Genomic DNA, 12,699 nt, shown 5'->3' with positions numbered 1-12,699 from the left:
CACTGCACTCCAGCCTGGCTGACACAGTGAGACTCGTCTCAAAAAAAGAACCAGATGGTCTAGATCAGTGGAGCCCCATAGACTCTAGGGAGGTGGGAGCAGGGTGAGGAGGTTATGTGGAGTGGAGGGCAGAACCCTCTGCCTCTGACCCGACTATGGGAGGCCTCATCTGAAGGAAGGTTGTCCTACTGAAAGTTTGAAAAACTGCTGGCTAGACCAGTATTTTTAAATGGCATTACTCTAGGCCCACTGAACTAGAATCTCAAGGAGTGACCTTGAGATTCTTTTTTTTTTTTTTTTTTGAGATGGAGTTTTGCTCTTGTTGCCCAGGCTGAAGTGCAATGGCACGATCTCAGCTCACCGCAACCTCCGCCTCCCGGGTTCAAGTGATTCTCCTGCCTCAGCCTCGCGAGTAGCTGGGATTACAGGCATGCAACACCACGCCCAGCTAATTTTGTATTTTTAGTAGAGATGGGGTTTCTCCATGTTGGTCAGGCTGGTCTTGAACTCTTGACCTCAGGTGATCCGCTCGCTTCGGCCTCCCAGAGTGCTGGGATTACAGGTGTGAGCCACTGCGCCTGGCCAAATCTCTGCTTTCAAAGTGCCCTGGGTGGCTGTTACTAGGAAAGTTCGGGAATCACTAGACTACACGATTTCTAAGCACCACTCCAAAGTCCGTTTCCTCCAAAATCAAAGACCAAAAACCATGGGGATGATACTGAATTAAATACAAGTGGATTTTTAGAGTTTATTAAGCAGGGGAGTGGAGGGGAGATGTGGCACAAATAGAAGTATGTAACATTCAAACAACAGCATCTAGGATTTTTGAAAAAACTTTCAGTTACAGTTACCCAAAGGGTCACTTCCTCCCCCAGCGACACATGGGCCTCTCAAAGGAGAGGAGGGAGTAAGTCCCACGGTAGGGCCAGTGGTTGCTCCCTGGGTTTTGCAATCATTTCTGCGGAGCTTTCAAGGCCAGACCCTGGGCTTAGGGTCGAGACTTCATAGCGGTGACAGCTAGACCCAGCAAGATGGCTGCGACCGTGAAACCCTGGGCGGCGATCCGGGTGCGCATCATGAGCTGAGAGCGCTGGCTGTTGCCCCGGTGGAAGGAGTAGAGGCCGTAGGTGAGGGCGGCCGCCGTGGCCAGGCAACCTGAGGAGGGGACAAAGCAACTGGGAAATAGCAGGTCGGGTCCCGCAGGTCATTCCCCGCTTTGGGTCTCGCTTCCCCAAAGCCAAGATCTCTGGATCACAGCGGAGGGAGGGCGGCGAAGGTAGGTCGCGTCGAGGTCTTCCTAGTTACAGAGTCCTCCCAATCTTAGGCCCCAAATCCCGCCCCCTAAGCCCGCTGCTCCCGCTCCAATCAGTTTCGCCCCTCACCGCCCCGCCCCCTCGTCTCTTCTCTAGTCCGCTCTCCTTCCGCTCCCCGCTAGCGCTCTGGTCCTTGTCTACTTCCTTCCCTCCGACATCACTGTCCTCTCCTTGTGCAGTTCCTACCGCACCCACTTACCTATGGGTACCACCGGGTTCTCGCGGGTCTTGCGAACGAACTTTTCCTTGAAACTCTCTGGATTCCTGTAAACAGTGGGGCTAAGCCCCTCAATGACTGGAGGCTTCGATGGTTCAAAGGGGACCTCCTGAATCACAGGGCCGGGAGTCGCCATGTCCGGACCACAGCAGCAGGAGAAAATCGGGACTCCGAGCTCAGCCTCCCGGTGAAGGTCATGAAAGGGGCGGGGAAACGAATAGATTGAGCCTTGTACGCAGGCGCAAGTGCTCGTTGCATCCTGGGAGTCGTAGTGCTCAGCACGGTAGTGCTACAAAAGGACTACATTTCCCCAAATGCCCGCAAAGCCTTGTGCACGCCTTCCGGAAGGAGTTTGTTACACGAGGTCTGAGAGAGAGAGGCAGCGTGTTTGAGCTGCTGGTGCGGTGGTCAGCGCGATGCCCAAGGCCAAGGGCAAAACCCGGAGGCAGAAGTTTGGTTACAGTGTCAACCGAAAGCGTCTGAACCGGAATGCTCGACGGAAGGCAGCGCCGCGGATCGAATGGTGAGGGGGCTGGGGTTCCGGGTGGCCGTGGGCCTCGGCCGGGACGGTCCGCGAGATGACGGATCCGCGATGTCTCTCTTTGCCGGTAGCTCCCACATCCGACATGCCTGGGACCACGCTAAATCGGTGCGGCAGAACCTGGCCGAGATGGGGTTGGCTGTGGACCCCAACAGGGCGGTGCCCCTCCGTAAGAGAAAGGTACTGACATGGCGGGGTCTCGGTCCTTGTCTTCTTTACTCTTCCCCCGCCATACTGACCTAGGTGTCAGAACGTGGTACTGCCCATTCCTTCCCTCAGGCCCTTCCGAGTTTTCGACCTCCCCACAGTCAGAACGCTCAACTGACGGTGAGCAAGGGTCTCTTTACGACCTTCGTCACGCTCCCTCCCCAGCACACATTCCCCATACCCCCTCTACTCAGTCTTTTTTTCTCTGAAATTAACCCATTAGCATCTCAACGGTATTTTCCTTAACTTATCTTTTTCTACCCTTAACTTTCCTAATTAGTACTCCCTAAGAGTTGGAGATCTTTACTTACACCTTTTCTTTGTTATTCAATCATCCTTGGTCTGAGGCTTCCCTAGGCTTCCCTGACTGCAGTCTCCTTCCCGGGTTCAAGCGATATCCCACCTCAGCGTTCCAAATAGCTGGGATTATAAGCGTGTGCCACCATACCCGGCTGATTTTTGTGGTTTTAGTAGAGGCAGGGTTTCGCTATGTTGGCCAGGCTGGGCCTCAAGTGATCCGCCTGGCCCCCTGGAGGCTTCAACAACTATTAAAAGAATCCAGGTTCCCAAAAGAAAAGCAAGCAATTCATCTTTCTCTGCCTATCTATAAAATGGGTATAACATTCCTTGCCTTAGGGACTATCTAACTGTGTGGCTGTAGCCTCACATTTATTCAAGAAATGGTAGTGCCATTTTCCTCTGGCATGAAAGAATAAAAAGAAAATTGCCTAAGGCAATGGAACAAATTCATTCGGGAAGCCCATTCATTAGGTTAACTACTTATTGAGAACATGTCACATCCTAAGCACCCTGGGGATTTAATAGAGAACAAAACACAAAGTCCTTGTCACCAAGATTATGTTGGGGGTAAAAGGCACAGACGGATTACTTGAGGCCAGGAGTTTGAGACCCGCCTGGCCAACATGGCAAAACCCCATCTCTACTAAAAACACAAAATTTAGCTGGGCATGGTGGCGCACTATTGTAATCCCAGCTACTTGAGAGGCTGAGGCAGGAGATCACTTGAACCCGGGGGGAGGTTGCAGTCAACCAAGATTGTGCCACTGCATTTGAACCTGGGCAACAGAATGAGACTCTGTTTCAAAAAGAAAAAGAAAAAAAAAAAAGAGAGAGAGAGAGAGAAAGCCTCCAGGGCATTAGTTCTCATTGTTACCTACTTCTACCTAACCTTGGGCAGGGATTCTTATGGGTTAGTAGTTGTGTTGGGATAAGCAGGAGTCTATAACTTTCCCTCATCAAAGATCCTTCTGGTCTCAAGGGCTCTGTTCTCTGCAGGTGAAGGCCATGGAGGTGGACATAGAGGAGAGGCCTAAAGAGCTTGTACGGAAGCCCTATGTGCTGAATGGTGGGTGTGGTCCATATATTCCTTTAGGTCACTGTCCTGCACTGTGGGAAGCTGGGAAGGGCCCTAAGATGTCCTCATTTTGCAGATGGAGAAACCAAGTTTCAGAGGGGAGAAGTGAGCTGGTTCAGAGTTCACAGAGTTAGGACTGTGTCCTGGCTGGCTCATTTTTCATTGTACTGACTAAACCCTGACCTTACTGTGTGAACTAAGGTCAGAGATGTTTAGGGAGGATGTACCCAGGTGCCTGGGAGAATAGAAGAGAAACCAGTAAATCTCAGGCATGGGTATGGCTTCTCATGAATTTAAGGATGAACTGATTTTTAGGGATTCCACCATCTCAATAAATGTTCCAATGACAAAATCGATTTTATGTATATTAAAGCTATAGAGAGTGAACGCTAAAACAGAGGAGAGTAAACCCTACAGGAAAGTGGGAATACTCTAGAATTCTTCATTCATCCTTCCCCTTACCTGTCAGGGAGTTTAAGCAGCTCCCCTAAAGATAAAGGATTTGAATGGCCAGACATTTGATACAGAATTCCTTGAGTTCCTGTCTTTTATCTCAGTGGTTCTCAGAAGAATTACTGCACAGGATTGTATATACCAAGCCATATGCACTTACTGTAGTCAAAGAGGAACATTTTTAAAAATTTTAAAATGTGGTTAAAAAACACATAAAAGTTACCATCCTAACCATTTTTAAGTGCGCTGTTCAGTAAAGGATATTGACTTTGTTGTGCAACAGGTCCCTAAAACCTTTTCATTTTGCAAAACTGAAACTATACCCATTAAACAACTCCCCATCTTCCCCTACCTCCAGCCCCTGGCAACCATGTCAAAGATAATTTTGACTATACACAATATGAGGACCTAACCCCTGGATATGATTCGACTACTTCATTTCTCTGAGGTAGCTCTTTCTCTCTCTTTCTAGATGAGAAATGGAGTAGGATTTGCCTGCCTATTTTAAAAGTGAAGCCATTAGTTGGCTCCACATCCTGGCTTTTTCTCTCCCGTGGAGCACTAGTAAGGTGCTGGGGCTCCGCCTCAGGCCCCAGACCCGGCAGCTCTAGATCTCATGTATTTAGACCGTCCCATTTCATGTGTTGCAATAATACATCAAGAGCTTCTCTGAGAGGCTTATAGCTGGAAGGGAGCCCTGTCCTGTGGGCAGGTATGTGCCTTCATCTCTGTCCTGAGACCTGCCACTAAGTAGAGGTTATTAGTCTGGTACCTTCCTTGTAAATCCACCCGAGGCCCGGAGAGAAGCGACTTCCCTTTCCAAAAGTTGCCATACTGGTAGATGAGTGGGTCATAGGAGACAGAGTCTGGGATCCAAGGGGCTGAAGGAAGTTCCAACAATGGATTTGGGAATGGGGAGGCAAAGACCCCCAGGTGGTTGGTGTGGTGGGTCTTGTGGCTTGGGAGTGGGTGAAGGGGTGATTGGACAGCTCAAAGAGCACAGAAAGCAAAGCCTCATTCCCTGTCTCCCCGCTTCTCTCATCACTCCAGACCTGGAGGCAGAAGCCAGCCTTCCAGAAAAGAAAGGAAATACTCTGTCTCGGGACCTCATTGACTATGTACGCTACATGGTAGAAAACCACGGGGAGGACTATAAGGTGAGCGGCTCAGGCCCCGTGGGCTGGCTGGGAAGGCGCCCTGGACCATTCGCGGCTTGATCTGCTTGCGCAGCACCTGTTTCCTGAAACCGAGTGCAAAGAAAGGGAGGAAAAAGAGACTCTAGGAAATGGATCCCATTGACAGGGATCTAACTTGAATGAATGCTTATGGCAAGGATAGACTGACTGACCTTGGTTCCAGTCTCACTCACAGATAAATGTTTTGCTCGCATGGTGTTTCTTGGTTTGTTTTTGTTTTCAAGACAGAGTCTTGCTCTGTCACCCAGGATGGAAGTCTATTTTTGGCTTCCTTTAACAGTTGAAAGATCCGGCTACACTGGACCCCTGGGCCCAAGTAGGATTAGCTGGCTATGATGGGTCATGAGCTCCTCAGCTGGCCCCAGCTCCTCCCTGGCCCGCTGGACTCTCAGGCCTTCCTGGTCTTTTTTTTGAGACAGAATCTCGCTCTGTCACCCTGGGTGGAGTTCAGTGGTGTGATCATGGCTCACCGCAGCCTCATCCTCCCGGGCTGAAACAGTCCTCCTGCCTCGGCCTCCCAAGTAGCTGGGACCACAGGATGGTTAATTTATTGTTTTTGGAGAGACAGGGTCTCACTGTGTTGCCCAGGGTGGCCTGGAACTCCTGGGCTCAAGAGATCCTCCCACCTCGGCCTCCCAGAGTGTTGGGATTACAGGCATGAGCCACTGTGCCCAGTGCACCACAGCCTTTGAGGTCAGGATTCTGGACCTCAGGGATAGATAGCAAGTGGCTTGCCTAATTCAGGATGAGTTCAGATTTGAGCCTTTGCCTGTCTAGCCCTCCTTAAAGTAGCCTTTCTCCTCTTAGGCCATGGCCCGTGATGAGAAGAATTACTATCAAGACACCCCAAAACAGATTCGGAGTAAGATCAACGTCTATAAACGCTTTTACCCAGCAGAGTGGCAAGACTTCCTCGATTCTTTGCAGAAGAGGAAGATGGAGGTGGAGTGACTGGTTTACATCACAGCTGCCCCAGGCTGAGGCCTCCCCCGGAGCAGTGAGGCTGGAGCCAGGGTGTAAGGCAAGGAGGTGCTGTGTGGCTCCAGAGGGGCTGGCCAGGTCCCATGGAATCAGAAGGTTACACACACACGTGCACACTCCCCGCTCTGGGGAAGGAACTGTTCTCAGAGGCTCCAATTTATATTCATCTGGGGGTTCACGGAAAAGCCAGAACCTGCTGTTTTCAGGGTGGGTGATGTAAATATAGTGTGTACATAATAAAACAAATATATTTTATTTCTCTGATGATTTTGCATTTTTCTGCTCTCAGGCAAACCCTGGGGCTGCCCCAGTGAAAACTACCTCTACCGGGGCTGAGAGGCCATCCCGCCTGTCAGCAAGTGCTACATTCACTTGCTCTTCTAGGCACGGCCTCTGGCCTCATCCCGATGGCTCTCTGCCCATTTCCCGCACAGCAGTTCCTCTCACCTCTACAGAAGCTTGCCAGGAACTCTGGGCTGCTTGGAAGGGGCCTGCCTTGCCCATGCTAGTCCCCCCACTAGGCTGGGGGCTGGTGGGGCCCTAGCTTGAGGCCAGCTGTGGCTTGACTGGCAGAGGGTAAGGAGCTCAACTCCTGGCCTGCCCTCTGAGTGACCTGCCTTCTCTGCTTTTCTTTGGATTGCTTATGTTGGCCTCGGTCTGAAGTGAATCCCAGGCCCCCAACCTGGCTTCTGGGACTGGTGGACTGCTGAATCCCACTCTGTTGTGTGCCAAGCAGTGGGCTACACATGGCATGGCCATCCTTTGGGGCCAGGCTTGCCTGATTTGGTGGCATGAGGTGATGTCCACAATGCAGCAGGATCACAAGCAGGGTATGGAGTGGGCCCTGGGCATTTCCTTATGTCCTGATACTTGATCCCCAACTATTAGTCACACAAAAACCTCATTCCCAGGGTTTCTCGGGATCGCCTATCAGCTGTCTCTTGTCACTCGTTCTCAAAAAGGAGCGCTTGGTTTTTTCCATAGATCATTTCATGTGAAATCTTGTATGGTGCGTGTTTTTATCCTCATCTTACAGGTAAGGAAACAGGCTACAAGGTGTCAAGGTGGGGTTTGAAGTCTGTCCAACAACTAAGCCTAGGCTTTCTGCTTGCTGTCTTCCCCTTTAAGGACCCCTGAAGGCTGCCCATCAGTCCCATACCATCAAGGCAGGCTGGGAGAGTCCCAGAAGCCCCCTTACTGGAGCCAGCCGTAGACTCCAGCAATGACTGGCCCTCGGAAGCACACAGCAGTGCTTAGTCTGCAGCGGAGCTCCTGAGGGCCTATTTGGCCCCATCTTAGGTCCTCCACAGGATTCCAAATTCAGGCCTTTGGCTGGGGTGGCCCCTTAGCATGTGTCTTTATGCAGTTGAGGAATGAACTTTAGGAAGCCTTCCCTACCACTAGCCCCACCCCTAGGCCATGTGTGTCTTGTAGGTTTTTTGAGACGGCCTTGCTCTTGTATCCCAGGCTGGAGTGCAATGACATGATCATGGCCCACTGCAGAAGCAGCTTCAATCTTCCGGCCCAAGTGATCCTCCCTCCTCAGCCCATCCCAGGAAGCTATCTCTGGTGACCTCTTCAGAGGGATGGTAATAGGTCAGAGAATGGAAAATCAGAAGCCACTGCTTCATCTGAGTTACTTAAGAACAAAGGCCCCCAGTGCCAGGTGAGTGACCAGACACAGGTTCAACAGGTAAGTGTAGTGAAGACTTCCCTTCTATGTGAGGAGTGGACGCTCTGCATGCTCGCTGCCACCCACTCCCTCAGGTCCACAGCCTCCCCTCCAGCCATCTCTGTTGGAACATGAGAGCCGCCCAAACATTTCACTCTGTTCCCAAGCTCAGCTAAGTTGGCAGCTGTTGGGTTTAGGCAGTTGGGGGAACACAGTATCACCCAGGCTAGATCGTTCTGAGATGAGCAGCTCCAGGTAACTGGACTGGTTCCCAAGAGCAGGTGATCGTGGCTCCTGAATCACAAAGTCATATTCAGGAGCAGCTGGGTAAGGGCACCACAGAGCCAGTTAGGTGAGGTTCTTAAGGCCTGTTCACCCACTTTGCCCAGTCTACGTGTGGTAGAAACCAAAGCAGATGAGCACTGTGGCACTGTGCCTTGAGGACAGGCCAGCAGCCCTGCCAGAGGAGCACAGCTGCTGACCACCAACCCACAGGCTCTAGGACACCTACATTCTGTACCAGTATCAGAGAGCGGTGACACTCTGGATCTTCAGTGCCCTCAGTGTGCTGCTGGGACCTGAGGTTTTGAGAGTGGTCTTGATAAAAGCAGCTCAAGTAAACATAATGAAACTTTATTCTTCAAGTTCACCTCCCACAACTGGGGACTTTAAAAATTGTACAAGATATTCATTAGACACAGACAGATCTTCATTAGGTAAAAAGGGACCCCAGGGACCCCCTCAACAATTAGTGCTGGTTCCAAAGGTGACCTTTGTTAAGTTTGGCCTGAAGCTGCCTCTGTACATAGTGAATTATAACCTAACTTACTGTGTAAACACCCTGCAACCTAATGTAAGAGTCTACTCTTGTAACAAGTAGCCAAATCTCAGCCAACCATAGGCTGAAGGCTGCCAAAACATGTCCAAAGAAGGCAAACGCTAGACTGCAGCCAATCAGGCTATCTCTGTATGCCAATTCCGTTTCTTTGCTTATAAATATAGCCTGCACACATTCTGAACCATCGCTTTTGGTCCTGAGCACTACCTGGTTCATGAACCCTTTTCTGCTCAATTAAACTGTTAAAGTTAACTTGTCTATAACATTTTTCTTTTAACAAATTGGTGTCAGAAGTAGGATCCAAAGTATAACTTCAGCAACCTCCGGGAGCACTGAGTGACCACGCAAAAAGGTATCTGCCAGGGCCCATTGTGCCCAGTGACCCCTCACAGCAACTGGAGGTCATAGTGAGTTCTTCCTAGGATTCTGAGCTCCATAAATTTGTGTTTTGAGCTCTCCAAGTTTATCTGAGCAATTTTTACTGGGCTGGGTCCTGGATTGGACTGCATCCCATAATAAACTGGATGGATCCAGTTAGAGGCATTGGGTAGGTTATCCTTTTGATAATGGGTTTGTTTCAATCCAAGGAGTCTGGGACTCCATCTAATTTTATATGTAAGAATTATGGGGCTGGGTGTGGTGGCTGATGCCTGTAATCCCAGCACTTTGGGAGGCTGAGGCAGGAAGATCTCTTGAGCTCACAAGTTTGAGACCAGCCTGGGCAACATGGCAAAACCCCATCTCTACAAAAAATACAGAAGTTAGTTGGGCGTGTGGTGGTGTATGCCTGTAGTCCCAGCTACTCAGGAGGCTGAGGTGGCAAAATCTCTTGTGCCCTGGAGGCAGAGGTTGCAGTAAGCCGAGATCACGCCACTGCACTCCAGCCTGGGCGACAAAACAACACTCTATCTCAAAAAACAAAACAAGTCCGGGTGTGATGGCTCACACCTGTAATCCCAACACTTTGGGAGGCCGAGGCGGGCAGATCACCTCACCTGCCTGGCCAATGTGGCGAAACCCCTCCCTACTAAAAATACAAAAATTAGCTGGGCGGTGGTGCACACCTGTGATCGATCGCAGCTACTCGGGAGGCTGAGAGGCTGAGGCAGGAGAATTGCTTGAACCTGGGAGGCGGAGGTTGCAGTGAGCTGAGATCGTGCCATTGCGCTCCAGCCTGGGTGGTGACAGAGTAAGACTCTGTCTCAAAAACAAAAACAAAACAAAACAGAAAACCAAAATTATGGACCCAGAACTTGTTTTTAGAAAAACAGGCTAACCTTACTAGGAACAACTTAGAATTAAAATGGCCACGATGAGGAAACTTTAAATAAAACTGTTTATTTGTGGGACACACTAGAAAAGAAAGGATCAAAAACTCCACAAAAACAATGGGATGCATTTTAAATCGGTATGCAGAGGCATCTGAAAGATTATACAAGATTATACAAATCTAAAATTGCCTAAAAGATTCTTTACAAAACGCAAATGAAAGGCTCATGCAGCACATGAACCTGGATTGCTCCTTCTCTGTCTCTTCTTTGCCTCGATGCTTTGAGTACAGTAACCCTTTTGCTCAGTTACCTTTTCTCCTTGAGGCTAATGAAAAAGGGGAAGTTGGACAAATGCCTTACAAAGTGAGACTCTCTAGTCAACCAGCCTGCCTGCTGTGACCACTTTTACTCCATGGTCTAAAGCTGAGCTTAGAGCCGTCATAAAGACTTAACTAATCCAAGAGAAAATACTCAAAAATGTATTGGAAAATTGAGAATCCTCATAGGAGCTTATGATTCAGGACTCTCTAATCTTTACCAATTTATTCACATGATACTGGTGAAGCTTGAAAATTGACAGCAGGAGCCGAATGGAAACAGCCTGAGGATACTAAAGACCACTCCAAAACCCCAAGAGGAGGGCAAAAAGGAACTAGAAGAATTGCTGAAGATCTTTTAAATTCAATCCCTAAGGCTTTTCCACAAAAAATTGATTGGTCAATCACATAATCTTGTGGGCAAAAGAAAGATGAACCAGTTTCAGATTATAGAGCTCATTTAGAAACACTACTTGTGAAACCTGCAGAGACAGAAATGGCATTAACTGCTCTATTTAAAAAGGACTTCATTCAGAACTTCGCAGTCTAATTAAGAAATATAACCAGGATGGAAAGTAACAGCTATGGTTGCTCTAGGATTTGCAAATTATACTGAACCCTTCATCTTGTTTGTTCATAAACATAACAATCAGGCATCAGGAGTTCTTACTCAAGAACATAGTTGACCCAGCACTTTGGGAGGCCGAGGCGGGTGGATCACCTGAGGTCAGGAGATCGAGACCAGCCTGACGAACACGGTGAAACCCCATCTGTACTAAATACAAAAAATAAGCTGGGCGTGGTGGCGGGCACCTGTAATCCCAGCTACTCGGGAGGCTTATGCAGGAGAATCACTTGAACCTGGGAGGCGGAGATTGCAGCGAGCTGAGATTACACCACTGCACTCCAGCTTGGGCAAGAAGAGCAAAACTCCATCTCAAAAAATAAATACATACATACATAAAAAAGAACATAGTTGGGAAAGCACAGGCCCATTACATATCATGGCCTGCAATTAGACCCCATAGCTAAGGCATATCCCAATTGTTTAAAGGCAGTGGCAGCAACCACCAGATTGGTAAAGGGTTCATCTGACCTGGTTTTAGGGAATGAACTTTTTTTTTGCAAGTTCCACGTGCTGTGGAAAGTCTATTAAATTCCAGTCACACCCAGCATTTTCCAGCAAGTAGACCAACATCATTTGAAATTTTTTTTTTTTTGAGACAGAGTCTCGCTCTGTTGCCCAGGCTGGAGTGCAGTGGCGCGATCTCGGCTCACTGCAAGCTCCGCCTCCTGGGTTCACGCCATTCTCCTGCCTCAGCCTCCCAAGTAGCTGGGACTACAGGTGCCTGCCACCACGCCCGGCGTGAGCCACAGTGCCCAGCCCCCATTTGAAATTATTCTTTGGCAAAATATGTCATTAAAACCCAAAATGAGTTAATAAAAAGCGGACTCTTCCCAGTTTCAGTCAGCTCAAACTGCAGAGCTTTTGCTCTCACTTGAGCTTATCATATAGCTAAAGGGAAACCAGAAAATGCTATATACATAGCAGACATGCTATGTATATATACATGCCTTTGCAGTCCACAATTTTGGCATGTTATGGAAACAAAGAGGGTTTCTCACTTCTAGTGGAGCCCCTATTAAAAACAGACTCAAGTGGATGAACTTGCTACTATCCTGTTGCCATCACAAATTGGTATAAGTTCCAAGCTATCTTGAGTAAAGGTGAAAAATAAATAACAAATTCTTATAAGATTGAAGCCCATACATGGAAAGCTGAACCTGAATATCAAGGGACTGCCCTGGCAGAGTTTCATGCTAAATCAGATAGTGCTGAAACAGTTAGGATGTGCAAATGGAATGAATGCCACTAGATTGATGACCTTTATGATGACCCATCTAACCGTGCAATGCACCTGATGTGGAAAACCAAAATTGTTATCCGACAGACGTAAACATATTGTTAAGCGTGAACTCATGGAGAGCCTAGATGGCCCCCTGGTCCTTCCTGAGCCCTTGAAACTTCTATTGTTAAAAGCTTTGCACTTGGCCAGGCACGGTGGCTCTTCCCTATAACCCCAGCACTTTGGGAAGCTGAGCTGGACTGACAGCTTGAGCCCAGGAGTTCAAGACCAGCCTGGGCAAGAGGATAAAACCCTCTCTATAAAAATTACAAAAATTAGCTGGGGATGGTGGCGCACACTGGTAGTCCCAGCTACTCAGGAGACTGAGGTGGGAGGACTACTTGATCTCTGGAGGTGGAGGTTGTAGTGAGCCATGATTGCACCACTGCATTCCAGCCTGGGTGACAGAGT

At 48.9% G+C, this 12,699-nt stretch overlaps 2 protein-coding genes across 6 annotated transcripts; one reads left to right on the top strand and one right to left on the bottom strand.

The window, feature by feature from the left end:
- Positions 1–723: 723 nt before the first annotated feature.
- On the bottom strand, positions 724–1,666 carry HIGD2A (HIG1 hypoxia inducible domain family member 2A). Its single transcript, XM_009450193.4, has 2 exons — positions 1,513–1,666; positions 724–1,155 (listed from the first exon to the last, which is right to left on the bottom strand). Exons 1-2 carry the CDS (start codon positions 1,664–1,666, stop codon positions 989–991), a joined length of 321 nt encoding a protein of 106 aa, XP_009448468.1. The 3' UTR covers positions 724–988.
- A 247-nt stretch (positions 1,667–1,913) lies between these two features.
- On the top strand, positions 1,914–6,538 carry NOP16 (NOP16 nucleolar protein). Of its 5 annotated transcripts, XM_016954286.2 has the most exons (6): positions 1,914–2,053; positions 2,143–2,251; positions 2,351–2,398; positions 3,575–3,644; positions 5,157–5,263; positions 6,110–6,538. In XM_016954286.2, exons 1-6 carry the CDS (start codon positions 1,947–1,949, stop codon positions 6,251–6,253), a joined length of 585 nt encoding a protein of 194 aa, XP_016809775.1. In that variant the 5' UTR covers positions 1,914–1,946; the 3' UTR covers positions 6,254–6,538. The 5 variants fall into 5 exon arrangements, with proteins under 5 accessions (XP_016809775.1, XP_009448469.1, XP_003311027.1 ...); XM_009450194.2 differs by lacking the exon at positions 2,351–2,398 and having other exon boundaries at positions 6,198–6,538; XM_003310979.4 differs by lacking the exon at positions 2,351–2,398.
- The last annotated feature ends 6,161 nt before the right edge of the window (positions 6,539–12,699 follow it).

Source organism: Pan troglodytes, chromosome 4 (genome assembly GCF_028858775.2).
Source record: "Pan troglodytes isolate AG18354 chromosome 4, NHGRI_mPanTro3-v2.0_pri, whole genome shotgun sequence".
Classification (NCBI taxonomy): domain Eukaryota; kingdom Metazoa; phylum Chordata; class Mammalia; order Primates; family Hominidae; genus Pan; species Pan troglodytes.
The sequence above is the reverse complement of the archived record's forward strand: the minus strand, read 5'-3'. Positions and strand labels throughout refer to the sequence as shown.

Bases quoted from the DNA above. Each gene is read 5' to 3' on its own strand.
- HIGD2A (XM_009450193.4), bottom strand. From the start codon at position 1,666: ATGGCGACTCCCGGCCCTGTGATTCAGGAGGTCCCCTTTGAACCATCG. The intron at 1,156-1,512 runs GTAAGTGGGTGC...TCCCCTCCTCAG, and splicing joins GAACCCGGTGGTACCCATAG to GTTGCCTGGCCACGGCGGCC.
- NOP16 (XM_009450194.2), top strand. From the start codon at position 1,947: ATGCCCAAGGCCAAGGGCAAAACCCGGAGGCAGAAGTTTGGTTACAGT. The intron at 2,252-3,574 runs GTACTGACATGG...TGTTCTCTGCAG, and splicing joins TGCCCCTCCGTAAGAGAAAG to GTGAAGGCCATGGAGGTGGA. The intron at 5,264-6,197 runs GTGAGCGGCTCA...GCTTTTACCCAG, and splicing joins ACCACGGGGAGGACTATAAG to CAGAGTGGCAAGACTTCCTC.